The 22,280-nt window shown below is 37.5% G+C and overlaps 1 protein-coding gene across 1 annotated transcript in view; it reads left to right on the top strand.

Moving 5' to 3' along the window:
• The window catches only part of PSPC1 (paraspeckle component 1), a 72,504-nt gene that overhangs the window by 7,967 nt on the left and 42,257 nt on the right, over positions 1-22,280 (top strand). Inside the window, exons 2-4 of the mRNA XM_042942960.1 lie at positions 980-1,281; positions 13,334-13,429; positions 17,486-17,682. Of these exons, the coding sequence (XP_042798894.1) occupies positions 980-1,281; positions 13,334-13,429; positions 17,486-17,682 (595 nt within the window). The remainder of the gene's footprint in view (positions 1-979; positions 1,282-13,333; positions 13,430-17,485; positions 17,683-22,280) is intronic.

Here is a 22,280-nt window from a genome sequence, read left to right as displayed (position 1 = left end):
ATAAATACACATTAAAAAAAAAGGTTAGACTTGTCTTTGTAAAATTAGTTCTATAGATTTTTGTGTAAGTTGTAGTAATTTAAAGTTGTTGTATTTTAGGTATTAAATAAAGAGCTGGTGTGACCTTAAGACTTTTTTCATAAGACAGTACATTTTTACTCTTACTACAAATGCATATAAAACCTGTTTAAATTCTCACTGTAGAGTTCTCACAACACAAAGGAAAAGAACATACTTATATTAAACTTGTTTGTTGATTATGTTTAGATGTCTGTATTCTATAGCAACTTTGAATTCTTCAAGAAGGAAGTTCTCTTGTGGTTTCAGCATTGAACATATTTTCTAGTTCATAAACGGGTGTGCACTTGATTTTCTGTATAATGGAGATAACTCTTACAGCCCATGAATGTATGTGTTTGCTTCTCTCAATATAATGGAGAAATGTGTAGCCCATGAAAGTATTTCAGGAGACCTGGTTAACAACATCTAATAGTGGTTTTCATAGGTAATGTAAAAAATGAAAGAGGAAAGGGGATTTGTGTAGCATTGGAGAGGTGGGTTGTTTTAATAAAAGATATAAATATCAAAAAACAGTATATACTGAAAATTATTCTGTTCAGTAATAGCTTCTAGTAACCGGTGCTTGGTCTCAAAAAGTAATTATGATTTTCTTTTAATATATGTAAGAGATTTAAAAAAGATACTGCTGTGAATATTTAATAGCTGGTAATTTGTGTGTGAGTAGACCATCTTTGATGACTTGGGACATTGGGGTTGGGATTTTCTAAATAAAATGTTTACAGTTATTTTTTGAACACTTAATAAAATGCATGTGATACCAAAATTGAAAGACACAAAAACAAAGTGACCCTATCAGCCATTTCCAAAAGCTACCCAGCTCTTCTCCCTAGAAACCACTATTTAAAAGTATTTGTGTTATTACTATCATCTTTAAAAAGTGATTTTTCCTCCTAAAAAGGAATCCAGAACACTGGCTGAAATTGCAAAAGCAGAGCTGGATGGCACCATTTTGAAGAGCAGACCTCTCCGAATTCGTTTTGCTACACATGGAGCAGCCCTAACTGTCAAGAACCTCTCGCCGGTTGTTTCCAATGAGCTTCTAGAGCAAGCATTTTCCCAGTTTGGTCCAGTAGAGAAAGCCGTTGTGGTTGTGGATGATCGTGGTAGAGCTACAGGAAAAGGTTTTGTAGAATTTGCAGCAAAACCTCCTGCACGAAAGGCTCTGGAAAGATGTGGTGATGGGGCATTCTTGCTAACAACGTAAGTTTTAAACATCTCATCATCCTGTGCAGTTACATATGGGCTTCTCTCTCTGTGCTGAACTTCTGTCTTTCTTTATACAGTTCATACTGTCTTGTCGTATGGTAAGTAGGTGTTGAATAAGTATATAGTGAATATAAACAGGAATTTTTGTGTGAGATCAAGCATTATACTTCAGACTTCAGTGTATTGATTCATACTTGAAGCTTAGAAATGATTTGTACTACGATTTTTATTCAGTTTACTGAATGTTATATGCAAAGTAAAATTTTATATTTAAATAATGAATGGATGAATTACATTTTACTCAGGTTTTTTTAAGGCATAATTTGCATGAATTAAAATGTTCCCAATTTTAAACATAGAACTCAAGGAGTTTAACAGATGTATGTAACCTCGCACCACAATCAAGATCTAGAACATTTTCATCATCCTGACGAGTTCCTTTATGCCCTTTTGCAGTTTCTTTCTACCCCTTAACCCTGTCCTAGATAGCTATTGGTCTTTCTGCTCTTATAAATTAGTTTGTCTTTTGTCTTTTCTGGTTATTTCATATAAGTGAAATAATCTGTACTCTTTTGTGTCTCATATCTTTTGCTTAGCATAATGTTAATGAGATTCCATCCATATCATTGTATTAGTATTTTGCTCACTTTTATGGCAGAGTTTCATTCCACCATATGGACATAATTACAGTTTGCCCAGTGACCTAAGGGTGGGTGAATGTTCAGGATGCTCTCAACTATTAGCCATTGTGAATAAAGCTACCATGAACATTTCTGTACAGGCTTCTTGTGAACATTATACTTTCATGTGGCTTGGGTAATTAGGGATAAATGGCTGAATTTTCAACTTCATAAGAAACTGCCAAATTGTTTTTCAAAATGGTTGTATCATTTTACATTCCTACAAGCAATGAGTGAGAGAGTTCTAGTTGCTCCATACTTTCACCAACACTTGATAGTTTTAGTCTTTTGGATAGTCTAGTATAGGAGTGTCTCCTGGTGAGTTTAAATTTTATTTTCCAAACAGCTAATGATTAGCATCTTTTCATTTGCTTTTTGTCTATTTTTATATCTCTTGTGAAGTATCTTGAAATTTTTTGCCTATTTTTTAAATTTAGTTTTTATTTTAAAAAAATATTTATTTTGGAGAGAGAGAGAGAGCACAAGTGGCAGAGGGGCAGAGAGATAGAGGGAGAGAGAATTGCAAGCAGGCTCCATATGGTCATCGTGGAGCTTGACCTGGGGCTTGATCTCAACAGACCGTGAGATCATGACCTCAGCTGAAATCAAGAGTCAGATGCTTAATTGAGCCACCCAGGTGTCCCTGTCTATTTTTTAATTGGGTGGTTTGCCTTATCGAATTAAAACATCTGGATACAGGTCTGTTTTAGGACTATTTCTCCTAGTATGTGGCTTGCTTTTTAATTTTCTTAGTGTTCTTCAGAAAGCAGCAGTGAAGTATAATTTACATTTTTTTCTTTTATGATTTATGTTTTTTGGATCCTTGTATGAAAATTTTTTCCCTTCCTAAGGTAGCAAAGCTTTTCTTGTCCTTTCTTAAGACATTTTATAGCTTTTTTTCTTCTTTGTTTTTCTTTTTTTTTTTTTAAAGTAGGCTTCATGCCCAGCGTGGACCCCAACGTGGGGCTTGAACGCATGACCTTGAGGTCAAGATCCAAGCTGAGATCAAGAGTTTCACGCTCAACTGATTGAGCCACCCCGGCATCCCTAGCTTTTTTATTTATACCTGTGATCCATTTTGAGTATGCTGTGAGATAGTAGATTTTTTTTTTTTCCATATAAGTGCCATTTGTTGCAGCACCAGTAATTGTAAAGATTATGATTTCTCCTTTTTTACCATTTGTCTTTATCAAAAATCGAGGGGAAGAAAATCTGCACTCTTTCATTTCACCAATTGGTGTGTCTTTTACACCAGTACTGTCTTTCACTCTTTTTTTTTTAAGCTTTTATTTTTAAGGGGTGCCTGGGTGGCTCAGTTGCTTAAGTGTCCAACTTTTGGTTTCGGCTCAGGTCATGATCTCACAGTTCGTGAGTTTGAGCCCCACATCGGGCTCTGCTGACAGCATGGATCCTGCTTGGAATTCTCTCTTTCCCTCTCTCTCTCTGCCCCTCCCCTGCTCAGGTACTGTCTCTGTCTCTCTCAATATAAATAAACTTTAAAAAGAAAAAAAAGAAAGATTTGATTTTTTAGTGATCTCTACCCAGTGTGGGGCTCGAACTTAAAACACTGAGATCAGCATTTGCATGCTTTACTGACTGAGCCACCAGGCACCCCACACTATGCTAAGGTTTGAAATCAAGTAGTATCAGCCAACTGAATTGTTTTGTTTTGCTTTTTTTAATTGTTCTGGGTGTTGTGTTTTTGTTTTTGTGTTTTGTTTTTTTTTGGTATAGCCTTACTGATTTTATTTATTTCCCAATTTGAGTGTAATTAATGTACAATGTTACTTTAGTTTCAGATTATCTTTATTGATTTTATTTTATTTATTTATATATTTTTTAAAGTTTATTTTGAGAGCAAGCAGGAGAGAGCATGAGTGAGGGAGGAGCAGAGAGAGAGAATCCCAAACTGGCTGTGGGGCCAAACTCACGAACTGTGAGATCATGACCTGAGCTGAAGTCGGACGCTTAACTGACTGAGCCACCCAGGCACCCCCTGCATCTTTACTGATTTTAAAATCACCTTGTCAATTGAAAAAAGTTCTTCTGGGCTTTTGATTAGAATCGGGTTGAGTGTTCAGGTCATTCTGAGGAACATTTTGACATCTTCATAATACTGACTTTTTTCTAGTCCGTGAATGGTGTATCCATTTACTTAAAAATATTCGTAAGTAATTATAATAGTCATTCAACCTGTTGCCGTATTAACATGCCTTTGCTTTCAATTTGCCCAGGGTGGTGTTCTTGATGTTCATCCTTAGTGTTTAGACTGGATTTGGTAGAAAAGTTCCCTAGTTGATTGCTGCATTGATTCCTTTATCTCTGTTAGAGATAAAGTATCCATTTACTTTACTATTGGTTGGGAGTATTCAAATGTTTTAAGGTTTGGGGAATTGGACACAAGGTCAGTGTAAAACATCTCTGCCCCATGGAGCATAGTTTGGTGATACGTAAAGCGTTTTTCAATTTGTTTGGGACTGTCAGGTGTTCATGCTAAAGCTGTAATTCGTGTTACATATGTTTTACAGCACTGCCAGTTCTCAGAGATTTTGGTCTTACACTCTGTTTAGAGAATGCTTGCTCTCCTTGTTCCACTTTATTCATATTTTGCTAAGAAACATCTTAGAGAAGCTGTTTTATCTTCATTTATTCATCCCCTCTGCAGTATCAACTGATACTCTCCAATTTATTTTTTGTCATAGCATTTACTGTTTTAATTTGTAGGTCTTTCTCTGCAGGAGAATGCCAAGTTCCATTGAGGGCAGGGACTTGGTCTTGTTCAGTATAATCCTAGCACCTGTGTTTTTTTTTTAATTTAATTTTAATTGCAGTACAGTTAATATATAGTTTTATATTAGTTTCATGTGTACATACAATACAGTGATTCAACAATTCTGTATATTACTCAGTGTTCAGCAAGATGAGTGTACTCTTAATTCCCTTCACCTATTTCACCCACTTCCCCTGCTTTCTGTTGTTAAGATTGTTTTTTGGTTTTTCTTTTTTTTCTTGTTTCTTAAATTCCACATGAATGAAATGCTATGGTATTTGTCTTTCTCTGACTTACTTCATCTACCACGATACTCTTCTAGCACCTGTATTTTAATAATTCCTGGCTACAAATTAAGCTAATAATAATAATTTTTTAAAGTTTTTTTGTTTATTTCGAGAGAGAGAGCGCAATCAAGTGGGTGCATGGGAGGGGCAGAGAGAGAATTGTAAGCAGTCTTTGCATTGTCAGCATGGAGCCTGTTATGGGGCTCAAACCCATGAACTGAGATGATGACCTGAGCAGAAATCAAAATTCATGTGCTTAACTGATTGAGCCACCCAGGTACCCCAGCTAATCAATTATTTAATGAAGGAAGGAAGGAACTAAAAATACTCAAGGCATGTGATTAGTATTTTTTCCATTGCAAGCTTTGATTAATTGGTATTTTTTAAAAGTTACAGCCAGGCATTGGAAAACAATTAGCCATGTCTTACAGGTAGCTTTTAGAATAACTTAAAAACAATTTTGAGGGAATGGGCAAGTGTTGACATTGTATTATCCATTCTGTTTCATAATCATGATCATAAACATAAGCATGTTGGATTTTGTATTTTTCAGATGAGAAAACTGACCCAGAGATGTTAAATAATTTGTGTAAGATTGCACAACGAATAAATGGTGAATTTTAGCCTGATGCCACATCCCTTTTTTTTTCAAAAAATTTTTTAACATTTATTCATTTTTTTGAGAGAGCAGGAGTGGGGGAGGGGCAGAGAGAGAGGGAGACACAGAATCTGAAGCAGGCTCCAGCCTCAGAGCTATCAGCACAGAGCCCAACATGGGGCCCGACTATGAGATCATGACCTGAGCCAAAGTTGGATACTTAACTGGTTGAGCCACCCAGGCGCCTCATCCTTTCTTTTCATATTGTGCTATAGGTGGAGTGATTTATTTTTTTTAGAGACTCTTCCTTGCTCAGGAACTTTGTTGTTAGTTAAGCCTTCTAATGGAACTCATGAGATCATGACCTGAGCTGAAATCAATAGTCAGATGATTGAGGCACCAGGTGCCCCTATTTTTTTTTCTTTTTTTTAATTTTATGTATTGGCAAAGGTTTAAAAATACCCAGTGAGTGAAAGTGAAGTCACGTGAGTGTTTTATGACTCCTGGTGCTGATGGAAATTGGTCACTTGGAGGTATTTAGTTACTGAGTATAAAAACCTTAAAGTGGGGCGCCTGGGTGGCGCAGTCGGTTAAGCGTCCGACTTCAGCCAGGTCACGATCTCGCGGTCTGTGAGTTCGAGCCCCGCGTCAGGCTCTGGGCTGATGGCTCGGAGCCTGGAGCCTGTTTCAGATTCTGTGTCTCCCTCTCTCTCTGCCCCTCCCCCGTTCATGCTCTGTCTCTCTCTGTCCCAAAAATAAATAAAAAACGTTGAAAAAAAAAAAAAAAAAAAAAAAAAACCTTAAAGTTGTTTTACTGTTATAATAGAGGTATATTTTAAGTAAGTATTTGACTCAAAACTTTGGTGTATCGCTTTATATCTGGTTTATCATGATTGGCTACATCTAAATTTCTTAATAGAGAATTGAGTAAGTATATCATATTTATAGTGGATTAGTGTGTATTTTTTCAAGAATATTTCATGACATCAGGAAATGTAACTCATGAAAAAAATTCCTTTATTATTTTTTAAGTAATCTCTGTGCCCAGTGTGGGGCTTGAACTCATGACCTTGAGAAGAAGAATCACATGCTCTATTGACTGAGTCAGCCAGGTTCCCTGAAAAATTTTTTTAAAGGGAGTATATACCACAGAGAAGAGAGTAGACTAGAGGTTCAGGGAAATAGGGAATTCATAGCTAATGAATTTGGGGTTTTTTGGGAGGCGATAAAAGTATTCTGGTATTAGATCATGGTGATGGTTACACATACTAAAACCCATTGAACTGTACACTTTAAAATGGTGAATTTTATGGTATGTGAGTTATATCTCATTAATGATACAAACAAAACTATAAACACATTGCAAACTCCACATCTGTTTATGGCAGGGCCTTTGGCTATGCATCTGTGCTAACTACTGCTCAAAAACTTAAATTCATGTAGATAAATATATATAGGGGTGCATGACTGGCTCAGTCCATAGAGCATGTGGCTCTTGATCTCGGGGTCATGAGTTCGAGCCCTCTGCTGGGCGTGGAACCTATTTAAAAAAAATGTGTATTTATTTTCTATAAATAAAACAATGTAGCAAGTAAAAAAAAAAAAAAAGGGACGCAAGACAAGACTAGATGTATACTACGATCCAAGTTTGTGTTAAGAAACTGATCAGAAAAAAAAGACTGGAAATAAAAATGTGAGTATGTCAGCAAAAGTTATATTTGATAAGTGTGCTTACAGGTGTATCTTGGAAGTCTCCTTGGTTTCATGATTCACTAGTTGGACTCAGGCCTAGCGTATAGTTTTACGTCTAAGATTTATTACAGCAAAAGAATACAGAGCAAAATCAGTAATGGAAAAATGCACACCAGGTAAAGTTTGGAGGAAACTAGGTATAAGCTTTCCAAGAGTCCTTTTCCAGTTGAGTTGGAAAAGTACTTGGCTTAATTCTGCCAGCAACTAGTTGAGACAATAGAATGAAGTGTTAACTACCAGGTGAAGTTTAACTGATCCTAGTAGCCATGTCCATATATAAGGAGTGGGGTGGAGGGTGGTTGGTTTTTTAAGTTCCCACTTACCTGGCAAAATACCAGAATTTAGGACTTCATGAAGGAAAAAAGCTTAGATGGTTTGTGTTCAACATAAACCACATTGTTTGCACAGTTTTGGCACAGAAAATCAGCCTTATCTGTTAGCATGGTGGGATAGCTGTTTCAGGCCTATTTTGTTAACTCTTTAAGCAGATAAGGGATTAATACATTAATTTTTTCATACCTTTCCTATCTTATATTCCTACTTTCCAGGGATTACTTTTCCATCATTTTATTTGCTTCATCACATCTTTCCGTTAAATGGGGTTCTTTTAGATTCAGAAGAAATACTTTAATAAAAACAATACTGTAATATTGCTTTTGCTTATATAAATTGGAAACACAAGAGGTATCTAGCCATACCTGCTGATGGTGGAAGTATGAATTACTATTTATTTACCTTTCCAGAAAAGCACCTATAACTTTTACACCGTTGGTGTCATTTGGGTCCAGTTTTAGTTTTATACTTTCGTTTTTGAGAAGTATTTATAAAGGTTGATATTTTATTATTTATTAGAGGTTTTCAGAAGAACAAAAAGAATATTAAATAAACTTTTTTTCCCCATAAAATTTACCATATGGGTCCATTGGGTTATTTTGTAATCTGAGATCATATAGGTCCTAGTGATTTTATTTTTCCTCTGTCATAAAACTTATTTTATCATCCTAAGAATTGTTTATCATTACTCTTCAATTCTCAGCTATATTAAAGACTAAAATTGACAAAACCCTGCAAAAATGCTGTATGTGTGTAAGAATTTAGTAGTGAACCAAATTGTCCTTACATAATCCTTTTTTTAATTGCATACACAAAAGGTTGCGTCATCTTTTAAGTCATCATGTTTTTAGTAATATATATAATACCTTGTTCTCACCATTCTGCTTCTAAAGAGATACCTGAACAAGTGAGGAAAGATCAGTCACAAATATATATTTTTTCTAAGTTTATTTATTTTGAGAGAGACAGAGACAGGGTGAGTGGGGGAGGGACAGAGAGAGGGAAAGGGAGAATTCTAAGCACTGCCAGCGCAGAGCCCGATGCCTCGAACTCACAAAACCATGAAATCATGACCTGAGTTGAAACCAGGAGTAGGATGCTTGACTGACTGAGCCCCCCAGGTGCCCCAGTCACAATTATGTTAATCATTCTGTTTCATTTCAGAAAACATAGAAACCTTGAATGTCCACCAATAAGTATGGTTAAAAATTATGGTGCATGCATACATCTGAAATGGTGCCATTTTATATTGAATGATAAAGGATGTCTGAAGAAAACATGGACAGGTGAATTATTCTGTGTAAAATTATATATATCTAGCAGAAAGGAAAATCTGAAGAGATGTTCATGAAACATAATCAGAGGTCCTTTCCAAATGGTAGGATTTCACAGGACTCACTGACTTCTATAAAACGTACTCTGGGGGCGCCTGGGTGGCTCAGTCGGTTGAGCGTCCGACTTCGGCTCAGGTCATGATCTCGCGGTCCGTGAGTTCGAGCCCCGCGTCGGGCTCTGTGCTGACAGCTCGGAGCCTGGAGCCTGCTTCCGATTCTGTGTCTCCCTCTCTCTGCACCTCTCCCACTTTCTCTCTCTCTCTCTCTCTCAAAAATTAACATTAAAAAAAATTAAAAAAAAAAAAAAAAAAAAAACGTACTCTGGACAATTATCAGTATTATAGCTAAACCAGTGATGGATTAGTTTAGAGCAGAGTGAGGAGAAGAAGAAACTCTACACATAAGAACCTCCAGATTGAGCATTAATGGTTGATCACTGATTTGTTTCCTTTTAGTCTTTATACCTATGAAATATTTTTCTACACTACTAAAAAGAGTAAATTTAGTAATTATACCTATAAACAGAACTTATGTTAGGTTTTAAAAACTTTTGGGGTGCCTGGGTGACTCAGTCAGTTGAGCGTCCGACTTTGGCCCAGGTCATGATCTCCCCATCCTTGAGTTCGACCCTTGCAGTGGGCTCTTAGTTGTCAGCGCCAAGCCTACTTCGGATCCTGTGTCCCCTTCTCTATCTGCACCTCCCCTGCTCGTGGTCTCTATCCCAAGAATAAATATTTTCAAAAACAAAACAACACAATCCTTTTTTTTTTTTTAACACAGAAAGATCAAAGTGAAATAAATAAGATGTGTGAGATAATGGACAAAAGGAATTTTTACAGGCAGTGGTGCATACAGTGAAACCATAAATGTTCACATTTTAACATACAGCCCAATGAACAAAAGTAAGAGTCTCTTAAGGACGTCTTTTGAACACTACATATGGTCTTTTTGTTTTATGTAATGTGATGAACGTGGTTGTGACTGACTGATCTTTGCTCACTTATTCATGTATCTCTTTAGAAATGGAATCCTAGGTGTAGGTATAAATATATAACATTTGTATGTATTGGTTAAGTTCTGTCTCAGAGAGCTGTATTCACTCTGATGTCTTGTGTGGTGGCCCATATTTGTATGTTGAAAATTGAAAAATTTTTGTTACAAACTCAGCATTATTTCGGAGTATAGTAGAGATGTCATTATATTCTCTAATTTTGTTCATCATTTCCTTGACTTCATAAAATTAATTTTGTCATTTCTGAGTAATTCTGTCATGTTCTGAGCGTGATGATTTGCTTAGTATGTTTTCCTTCTTGAGTCTCCTTTTCTGATTTTTCTTTTGGATGGTAGAGGCCTTCTGGTATTGAAATAGGGGGAGTGTGAGTTTTCGTTCTTTGTTGGCCTTGCTCAGATGTAGTCTTACCCGGCCGCGTTATTTTTCTGGTGTGTGTGGTCCTGCAGTGGCTTCCAGTGGGTAAGTGGTCCATATAGTGCATTTTGTTCATTTGTCCCTGGGCCTCTTTGGGTCCTCTTAGAAGTAACACATCCTCCCAGGGGCTCAGGAACTCTAAGCTGCTTTCTCATACCTCGTTGGCTTGCATATGATCTATGAGGCTGTATTTACTCATTCTTTTTTTTTTTTTTTTTTTTTTTTTTTTAAAGTAGCTTCAGTGTGGAGGCCAGTGTGGGACTTGAACCCACAACCCTGAAGTCAAGACCTGGGCTGAGATTAAGTCAGACATTTAACAAACAGCCACCTAGGTGCCCCTGTATTTACTCATTTTATTTATTTGTTAGAGACAGAGAGGGAGACAGAGTGTGAGCAGGGGAGGGGCAGAGAGAGGGGAGACACAGATTCTGAAGCAGGCTCCAGGCTCTTGAGTGGTCAGCACAGAGCCCGACATGTGGCTCGAACTCACGAACCGCGAGATCGTGACCTGAGCTGAAGTTGGACGCTTAACTAACTGAGCCACCCAGGCCCCCCACTCGTTCTTTATTACACTTCTGCTTTTAGATGTTAGATATGAGGTCTCACCCTTAAAATTGAGGCCTGTAAGGCTCTTTTCTTTTGTGTTCCCACTTAATTTATCTGCGGTTTTTATAATCTCATTGTCACCCCAAGGTATTCCGCACTTGCTTCTATTTCTTATTCTGTCTAAAATGTCTTCATTAGTCCCGGAATAATTTTTTTAAATAAAGATTTTAAGTAATCTCTACACCCAGTGTAGGGCTCAAAACTCACAACCTGGAACCAGAGTTGCATGCTCCACCAACTGAGCCAGCTTGGTGCTCCCCAGGAATCATTTTTAATAATCGTTTTTAATAACAGTTTAGAATTTGAAGTCTTTGTTACTCTCAGGATCTTTATTTGTAAAGGGAAGCTTTTAGAATCCAGAAAGCCCTTTTACTTCTTAGTTCTTATGTTAAAGCTGCAAAAGTTAAGTGATTTGTTTTTTTCTGAAGGCAGTATAGATTTTACTGTTACTTACATGGTAAGAGACTGATAGGAACAAAATTTCTTTCTTTCTTTTTTTTTTTAGACTTAGGCAAAGATTTTTTATTTGTGGTTAGGCCTACATAGTTCCAAAAGGTGAACATAATCAACAAAAACATCTGCAAGTACCAGAGGAGGTGCTCTGTTATCAGTAGAAGGCACTGATCATAAGAAAGATTGATGTGGATTTTCATGTACAGATGATGGTTCAATCCTGTCACATGAATATGCTATATTTTGAGTGTGATAATTGGGAGGCAGGAGCAGGAAGAACCAAAGCCTCTTCTCTACTGGATTAGGCAGCCAGGCCCTCCAGAGGTATTATTAGAGATGACATGTAGGGGACTGTGATGGTAGCAGTGACAACATTTCAGGTGTGCCAATGATGATGTCATCACCAACAGTTTGACAGGATCTATAAATCCTTAGGGTGCTTCTCAGCCAGCTGATGATCTGTAATCCATTCCTTGGACAGGCCATCAAATCCACTTTCACAAAAATGAATCCAGTGCATTCAGTTATCATTGAAAACAAATCGGTCCTGGTATTTGCTAATTTGGAAAAAATGGTAAAAATACTGTTGGATCATTTTAGAAATGAGTCCAGTCAAAGCTACAAGAAAATGTTTGTACCAAACACACATGGGTACTTTTGGTGGTATAGTTTTTAAATCTTGCTCTTGGCTATAAAATCCTTACAAAGTTAATAGCAAGAAAAATTTTGGTGTCAGCATATCATCCATTCTATTTCCTTTCCCTGTTTTGTCTTCCTCAGTGAACTTTCCCATCCTTTTGTTTTACTTAGGAAAGTAGTAAAGAAGGAGGGTTTACAAGTCATATCTTTGATCATCCACTCTTGTCTCTTCTTTCCCCCAACCTCTACCTTGAATGTGTTGTGTCTTCTGGCTCTCTCCTCTTTTTGCTTGGCTGCTTGGCCAGTGTGTTTTAGATGTCATTTTAGGTTTTAGAAAGACTTTTCTGAACAAGACTGGTTAGATGCAGGGAGGCTGGAAGGTGGTTGGATATGGGAGTTTGGGATGGTGGGATATGGGGATAATAATTCCACATACATAAAATATGAATCAGGTGCTCATTCTTTTCCATCGTGCTGTGTAAAAATTACAGTGGTTATGTAGGTTCACAGTTGTTGATTTACTCCTCTGTCATTTTGAATAGGCAGTGCTCTAAAAACAAGCGTTCATTTTTGTTTGACTTTAACGTTCATTTGTATCTGGTGCAGCAAATGTTTATTGACTAATTTTAAGAGTATATGGGGGGGGTGGGAGCACCTTGGCTCAGGTCCTGCTCTCGCGGTTTGTGAGTTCGAGCCCCGTGTTGGGCTTTGTGCTGATAGCACAGAGCCTGGAGCCTGCTTCGGATTCTCTCTTTCTGCCTCTCCCCTGCTTGTGCTCTGTGTCTTTCTCTCTCTCTCATAAATATTAAAAAAAAAAAAAAAAATAGAGTATATATGGTAACTTCTGAGACATTTTTCTCAAGAAATTTCCCAAGTATGTATCTTGGAATTATTATTATTTTTTAATGTTTGTTTATGACTTTTGAGAGAGAGAATGAACAGGGGAAGGGCAGAGCGGGAGACACAGAATCTTGATGCAGGCTCCAGGCTCTGAGCTGTCGTGGGACATAAACTCATGAGCTGTGAGATCATGACTTGAGCTGAAGTCGGTCGCTCAACTGACTGAGCCACCCAGGCGCCGCATGTATCTTGGAATTAGTACAAAGAATTTCTAGGAGGATGTTAATTCTAGACATTGTATTAATTCTTATGCTTTTTACCTATCCAGGACCCCTCGTCCAGTCATTGTGGAGCCTATGGAGCAGTTTGATGATGAAGATGGCTTGCCAGAGAAGCTAATGCAGAAAACTCAACAATATCATAAGTAAGATTTTACTAATAAAGATATTTTTAGATATGTGCTTTCAAGGATGTTACATGACATTTATTATCAAGTATTGTTGGATTATAAGGTTTTCTGTTCAGTCATATAATCTGGTTAATAGAGTGGCCTGGTCTACATGGAATGCTCTTCTTGTATATAATGGGCAGAACATTAACTTAGGAAAGTCTGCTTTTATAACTGGGACCGGAGTAGGTAGCTAGATGGATACTATCAGTAATTATGACAGAGACACAATATAATTTAGATACCATGAAAATATTTTTTAAATTAGTATGCTTTAGTTACATTACAGGTTAAAGGGAGACTTTTGGTGGGGGTAAAGCAGGGGAGATCTTAGTTAGATAATGTGGCACAAGATAAGCACTCCTAGTGGTAAAAAAGAAAAATAGCCAGTTTTCAAAATGTGTATTATTCTTGTACTAGTTGCTTTTTGCTCGATATGTTAGAAATACTTTTACATAAGTTGCCTGTATGAATATATTTTATTATTTTTAACCAATCACTTGTTCATTATGGTAGATAAAACATGAGCATGCATGAATTCAGCAAATAATGGAGTGCTTTTGTGCTAGACACTATTCTAGGTGCAGTCAGTGCAACTCTGAACTGTTTCTGCCCTCCTGGTGCTGACATTTCTTGTGGTGGAGTCACACAAGAAATAAGGAATCAAAAATTACAAAACCTGTATTAAAGGTTAACATATGATGTATAGGTATATGTATGGTCTAAAAGCTTAGATCAAAGGGTATGCATATTTAAAATTAATACTGGCAAATGGTTTTCCAGAAATAACATACCAATTTATACTCTTTGGTATGTATAAAGGTGTTTTTCTTTATCATGACAAAAAATGGATGTTATGATTTTAGGATTTGATAGCTGATGTTCAAAATGGTATTTTATTCATGTTACTTTAATTAGTGTTCTTTGATTATAGGGCAGTTGAATGTTTTTCTTTATGGTTGATTTAAATGAGAAATATGAGTGCTTATTACATGCCTGGTACAGGAGATGTTTCAGTGAACAAAATAGGCCAGAAATTCAGGCTGTGTTGGGGCGGTAAGGAAGGTAAACAGTAAAGTTAGTAGAACAAATACGGCAGGAAGACAGGGGAAAGTGGATGCTGTGAGCAGAGTGGTGTGGCTCTTTGTATAGGTGGTTGGGGAGCCTACCTGAGAGGGTGACGTTTGATTAACAGCTTGAAGGGGTGGGGAGGAAGCTAGCTATGTAGGTATTAGACCTGGATGGAATAGAGAATAGTGATCTCAGCACAGGAAATAGTTAACTATAAAGTCCAAGAAGGAAGACTCTGGAGAGATTCTAGGAACAGTAGAGAGGCCCATTTAGTTGGAGCATAGTGAGTAAGGAGGGAGAGATGAGGTAGAGATAAAACCTGGGGAGGAGTGCAGATTGTTGTGTCTTGCTGGGTACTGAGCTGATTGGGCTTTTTGTATTGTATGAGAAAGGAATGAGCAGGGTAGTGACTTAAACCTAAATTTAACAGAAGCTTTTTGGCTACCGATTGATTTAAGAATAGATTGCCAAGGGTGGAATTGGGCAGATAAATGAGTTAGGAGCTCACAGTGGTGATGGTGAAAAGTGGTCAGATTCTGGATAGATATAGTTTGAAAATAGACTTTGGAATTTGCTGATGGATGTGGGAGAAAAAGAGTTAAAAAGTATGATTACATGGTTTTTGGCTGAAGTAACTGGAAATAAGGAAATTGCTAATGATTGATCTGTAGAATCCTGTAGGAGGAGCAGTTTGGGGGGAGGAAGTTCAGGAACTTTGTTTTGGACATGTTAAGTTTGAAATGGTTTTGAACACCCAAGTGGAGATGTCAAGTTAGTAGTTGGATTTGCATCTGGAATTTAGATGAGCTCTCTGGGCTGCAGTTACCACGTGTGATAGAAAACTGTGTCAAAGGATTGAGCCCTGGAATACTCCAATATATAGAGGTTTGGAATATCAGAAGGAATTAGCAAAGACAGGAGTGGGAACAGTCATTGGTGTAGGGGGATCAGCCAGCAGTGTGTCCTTGAAGCAAGGAAAGAACGTATTTTAGGAGAGAAGGATCAGTTATAATTCAGAACCCATTTGATTTCTCATATGTTTTTTTTCCAAAGACTGATTTCCTAGATGCTTGACTTTTTTTTCTGGTTATAGTTTACCATTACAAATTTGAACTAGAGCATACTTTCTGGATTCAGGGTTTAGAGAACTGGAATTGTAAGGGTGTTACAAAAAGTGGAGTTTATATGCATATAGGAAAATTTGCTTATATAATGGTTTAATTAACCCAGCAAACCTTACAAGATCTCATTATATTTCCAGTTTTACTACTAAAGAGTTGTACTTAGAAGGGAATGTTCACAGCATAAGAGCCATGATTCAAATTTAGTTTAACTCCCCAAATCCATATTGTTTCAGTAGTGTTTCCCTGGAGAAAATTAAGATTTTTTAATATTTACAATTATAGTCCAAGTGTGACCTAGGAACTACTGAATAATAAATAATTCTTTCAGAAAAATTAGTGCATGGTTGATTCCCCCAATTTTCCCCTTTCCCAGTCCATGTTTAAAAAAGAAAAAGTATTTTTTAGGTATAGAATACCTAGATCATAGTTAACTTTGTTTTATTTTATGTGCCTCTAAAAATATTTGAAGCTGTTTCTTGTGACTACATCTTTACCTCTGACGACCTCCCCCTTTATCTCCCAAATTTGTCTTACCTACCCATCTTTCCCTCCCCACCCTAAAATGAAAGTTAAAATTTAGGATTGCAGGAAATGTATATTTTTTGTCGTTGAGACATCTATACTTTATTGGTGGGGTACGGATTATGTTCTTACCAATGTTTTAAATTTTATTTATTTATTTTCAAAAGTTTATCTATTTTGAGAGAGTGCACATGAACAGGGAGGGATGGAGAGAGAGAGAATCCCAAGCAGGCTGTGCACTAACAGTGCAGAACCATGAGATTGTGACCTGAGCCAAAATCAAGAGTTGGACACTCCATTGACTATGCAACCCAGGCACCTTACCAATGTTTTTTAATAGAAGCTATTATAGGCAAGAATAATTGAAAAAATTCTTTGAATTTCAGGTACATTCATAGGTCATTCTTTTTTTTTTAAATTATTTTTGTCATTTGCTCATCTTTTATGCATTCATTCAAGAAATAAATACTAAATATATACAGTGTGCCAGATAACGTGCTAGGTATTTGAGGTATAGCATTTAACAGACATTTCACATCCTCATTGAGTTCATAGTCTAACAAGGAAAAACAAGTATTAAATAACTACAATTGTAATAAGTTTAGGCCTTTATTTTTTGGTGTAGCCAATTAATCTAGCACATAACACTCAATAAACTATTCGCTTTTATTACTATGCCTAAAAGTTACTTAAAAAAAATTTTTTTTTTTAACATTTACTTATTTTTGAAAGACAGGCAGAGCATGAGCGGGGAAAGGGGGGAAAAGAGAGAGGTACAGAATCTGAAGCAGGCTCCAGGCTCTGAGCTGTCAGCACAGAGCCTGATGTGGGGCTCGAACTCATGAACTGTGAGACCATGACCTGAGCTGAAGTCAGACGCTCAACTGACTGAGCCACCCAGGCACCCCTAAAAGTTACTTTTAGAGAACAACTTTGATTCTAGACAATTTATTTAGGGCATGTTTGATTCCTGTGTTGCATGTTGCCTTATATAAAATTGTTGAGGGAAAACCAGAAAGCCTTATTGAAGGTGATAATTAGGGGAGTGCAGCTTGTAGGTAGTATCAGATTGCTTAGTTTTGAATCTTGGTTCTATGCTTACTAGTTGGGCATCCTTGGGCAGTTTCTTAAACTCAGGGTTGTTAAAACATGAATTACCATATTGTCATGAGGTAATTCATGTAGCGTACTTGCCCAGTACAGTGCCATGAACATTGTAACTGCTTGCTAAATGGTAGTTCTTGTTGTTCTTATTTGTTGTTTTTTTTGCCTGTTAAACATAGATTTCTGTATGTTTTCAAATGTAAACTCTTAGGGAAAGAGAACAGCCACCACGTTTTGCTCAACCTGGGACATTTGAATTTGAGTATGCATCTCGATGGAAGGCTCTTGACGAAATGGAAAAGCAGCAGCGTGAGCAGGTTGATAGAAACATCAGAGAAGCCAAAGAGAAACTGGAAGCAGAAATGGAAGCAGCTAGGCATGAACACCAATTAATGCTAATGAGGCAAGGTAAAAATGGGTTTCATATAGATATAGTATGATTTTTTTTTTCTTAAGGCACATACTATTTAAGTTGCTGTTTATGAGTTAGAAGGTAGTTGGAACTCACTGTATCGGAAACAAAAATCTCCTTTTTCTAAGAGAACTTCCTTAAAAAAAAACGGGCGCCTGGGTGGCTCAGTTGGTTAAGCGTCTCACTTCGGCTCAGGTCATGATCTCACGGTCCATGAGTTCGAGCCCCATGTCGGGCTCTGTGCTGACAGCTCGGAGCCTGGAGCCTGTTTCGGATTCTTTGTCTCCCTCTCTCTCTGCCCCTCCCCTGTTCATGCTCTGCCTCTCTCTGTCTCAAAAATAAATAAACGTTAAAAAATTAAAACAAAACCAAACCACAGAACTTACTAAAATAAGTTTTGCCTACATAAGTAGTATTCTTGGATGTTATTAAAGTGGTTAAATTTTGCCAGTAGAAGATAGATGACTCTGCTGGCAAAAAGAGAAGCACAGTGGGTAATTCTTGGTATGTAGATTTGGCAAAAGTCACATACCAAATGTTGTACACCTGACACTAATATAGCACTATATGTTAACTAAGTGGAGTACCAATAAAAATTAAAAAAAAAAAGTTTATTGGGGCGCCTGGGTGGCTTAGTCGGTTAAGTGACCAACTGCGGCTCAGGTCACGATCTCATGATTCATGGGTTCGAGCCCTGCTTTGGGCTCTGTGCTGAATGCTTGCTCAGAGCCTGGATTCTGCTTCAGATTCTGTGTCTCTTTCTCTCTCTGCCCCTCCCCGCTTGTGCTCTGTCTCACTCTGTCTCTCAAAAATAAATGTAAAAGAAAAAAAGTGTATTTATTTTGAGAGAGAAAGGGAGAGCATTCACACATGTGCATGAGCAGTGGAGGGGCAGAAAGAGAGAATCCCACGCAAGCTCCATGCTGTTAGTGCAGAGCCCGATGTAGGGCTCAATCCCATGAACTGTGAGATTGTGACCTGAGCCAAAATCCAGAGTCATTGGATGCTTAACCAACTGAGCCAATGATGCTCCCCTAGAACAAAAACTTGTACTTTTATTTTTAAATTTATTTTGAGAGTGAGAAATCATGAGTGGGGTAGAGGCAGAGACACAGGAAAGAGAATCCCAAGCAGGCTCTGTTCTGTCAGTGCAGAGCCCAACTTGGAGCTCGATCTCACAAACCGTGAGATTATGACCTGAGCCGAGATCAAGAGCTGGGTTGAGCCATCCAGGTGCCCCTAGAGCTGACTGAATTTTTTTTTTTTTTAATTTTTTTTTTTTTAACGTTTATTTATTTTTGAGACAGAGAGAGACAGAGCATGAACAGGGGAGGGTCAGAGAGAGGGAGACACAGAATCTGAAACAGGCTCCAGGCTCTGAGCTGTCAGCACAGAGCCCGATGCGGGGCTTGAACTCACTGACCGCGAGATCATGACCTGAGCCGAAGTCGGCCGCTTAACCGACTGAGCCACCCAGGCGCCCCTAGAGCTGACTGAATTTTTAGGAACAATCATAATGGGTGATAGTTTATTCTCATAGTTACTGGTCGAATACCTAACCATAAGACAGGCTGCTTGAATATATGTAGAAGCCCACTTCTTTCCTCTCCGCTTGCTAGGTTTCTTTTTATGCCTATCTTTACTGTTTATCTTTCCCCTTCTTTAATTCTCCAAATAAATTCTTCTGGTAATTCCTGTCACTCATTTTTTCAACTATCTGTAATAATTTTGTATTTTTTTTTTAATGTTTATTTTTGAGAGAGAGAGCGTGTGCGTGCACACGCGAGTGTGGGGGAGAGGCAGAGAGAGAGAGACAGAGGATCCCTAGGATCCCAGAAGTAGGCTCTGTGCTGACAGCAGAGGGCTTGAACTCACAAACGGTGAAATCAGGATCTGAGCTGAAATTGGACACTGAGACACCAGTGTGCCCCATAGTTTTATATTTGTTAAAAATAAACCTCTGATTGCTTTCTATTTTGCCTTTAATTTGTTTGTTTTTGTTTTTTAAAGTAAGCATTTAGTAAACATTTACCTTCTTTGACTACCTCCAGAGATCAAGGCACTATAGATATCTACCTAGATTTCTGCCTTCTTATTGGACTGTTATTTAATCTTTGTCTCCTCTAAAGTATTTTTTATACTAGAGCTGGTATTTCTTTAAAAGGTGAAAATGTGATCATCATTCATCTTTTTAAATCCTTTTGGTAGAGTTTCGATTACTAAAAGTCCAGTGTTTGTTTTTTCTGTTCAGTAAAAGTTTATTGAACATGTATGAAGTCACTAACTGTGCTGATGCTAATTAAATAAGTTAAAAAACAATCCAGCTCAACAACTATAGAAACTAGTCAGACGTTTCTGGTTTCATTTGGATTCTAAACTTAGCAGTTCTGTAAGTTTACTCTTCAGAAAATTGAACTCATTTATTATCATGTACTATGTTTAAAGATTAAGTCTCTTATGTAGCAGAAAATTTGAAATTGTTTTATGTGATGAGGTTTCAGAATCATTTGCTGCTTAGAGCTGGAAGAGAGGCCTTCAGTTTTATCTAGTCTGGTGGTTTTATGGTTTTAAAATTTGGTTACACATGAGAATCAACTGGGGGATTTTAAAAATTTAGTTTCTTGGGCTCCATGATTGCTCTAGTACTTCTCTCTAATATGAATTGTTTTCTGCTCAGAGCCTGCTGGGCACTTTGCCACTGTCTACAGTCATGCCATAATCTTAGCACATAACTGATTAAATATGGAAGCATTTATACTACTATAAGCTATTTGTTGCTGCTGATGATAAATGGTATTATAACAGCCATTTCTTCAGCACATACTTATGTCAGTTGAAGAAGACACTGAGGTATTTGAGGATATAGTGTTGACAAAGAGCAATATTTCTTTAGGCCTCATAAAGCTCTTCTGAGCTTTTAGAAGATTTGCCTCATCTCTAAGGACATTGTATGTATGTATGTATGTATTTATTTGTTTATTTTTTAGAGAGAGAGGGAGACAGAACATGAGAGCAGAGGAGGGGCAGAGAGAGGGGGAGGAGACACAGAATCTGAAAGCAGGCTTCAGGCTCAGCTGTCAGCACAGAGCCCAACTCTGGGCTCGAACTCGACTGTGAAATCATGACCTGAGCTGCAGTTGGACGCTTAACCAACTGAGCCACCCTGGCACCTCCAGTTTGAGTTCTGAAGCACAGTAATTTTGCAGTTATTTCCCTGAGCTTTTGTTTTTTCATTGTTTTTTGTATGTTTCTTTATAACCCCTGTTAACAATATTTTTGGTTTATAATATTAGAAAAGCACATTGATTAGTTTATATTACTCCTGGTTTTACTTTTGCTGAAGTACATCTTACATTTATTTCAGCAGATATCTGCCGGTAATTTGTTTCAGTGTTAGTTTGTTTCATTGTTAGTCAAAACTGTTTTAATTTATAGTTTTCTTTTATTATATAATTTTATATTTCATACAGCATTTGCAAGGGTGTATTGGGGTGGTGGAGAGATTTTAGGTAATCTGTGTTCTGTGGCTGTGTAGAAACAGAAACAGGGCTCTCTGGTTGACCTTTCATGGAAATAGAAAACCCAGTTAGTACAGAAAATGTGTCTTCTCCCCTGTCCCCCTTCTGCTTTCTTGTAGGAATCACAGGTTTTTTCTATATTTTAAGTTTCTTTTGTATATCCCTTAATGAAAAGAAAACTTGAATATGTCAGTAGATATGTATGTGTATTTATTTATAACCAAAGAGTCTTCTATTTATCTTTCTCTGTACCTTGTTATTTTACTTTCTACAGTAGTACATTACTTCCAGATCTTGGTTTTTTGTTTTTAATTTATTAGAAAAATTATTTTTCAGTGTATTTATTTTGAGAGAGAGAAAGCATGCTTGTGCATGAGTGGGGGAGGGGCAGAGAGGGGGAGAGAGAATCCCACGCAGGCTCAGAGCTGTTAGTGCAGAGCCCGATGTGGGGCTTGATCTCCTGAACCATGAGCTCATGACCTGAGTCAAAATACAGAGTTGGATCCTTAACCATCTGAGCCACCCAGGTATCCCCGTCTCAGTTTTTAAATGGCTGCATCACATTCTATTAAGTGGGTATAATTAGTTTAGCTCATCCTCTGTTGATTTGTCTGTAGTTCTCTTTCCAGGTTGTTGGTAAAAGCAGTGCCTCAGTGAATGTTTATGTATATATACCTTAGCAAAGTTTTGTGACTTTTTTTTTTAATGTTCATTTATTTTTGAGAGAGAGAGTGAGAGAGAGCGAGCTTGTGTGCAAGTGGGGGAGGGGCAGAGAGAGAGGGAGACACAGAATCCAAAGGAGGCTCCAGGCTCTGAGCTGTCAGCACAGAGCCCAACACGGGGCTCAAACTCAAGAGACATGAGATCATGACCTGAGCCAAAGTTGGATGCTTAACCAACTGAGCCACGGAAGCGCCCCAATTTTGTGAATCTTAATTCTTCTTGGATACACTGATACGTTTTAATAGTTGTACTTTGGTACTTTACTGGTGTTTATTTAATGTTTTCTAGATCCAAATCCCATTATACTTACTACAGGTTTTTTTTTTTCCTTCTCCATTTGTTTATGATCATCA

Source organism: Panthera leo, chromosome A1 (assembly GCF_018350215.1).
Source record: "Panthera leo isolate Ple1 chromosome A1, P.leo_Ple1_pat1.1, whole genome shotgun sequence".
Taxonomy (NCBI): domain Eukaryota; kingdom Metazoa; phylum Chordata; class Mammalia; order Carnivora; family Felidae; genus Panthera; species Panthera leo.
The sequence above is the reverse complement of the archived record's forward strand: the minus strand, read 5'-3'. Positions and strand labels throughout refer to the sequence as shown.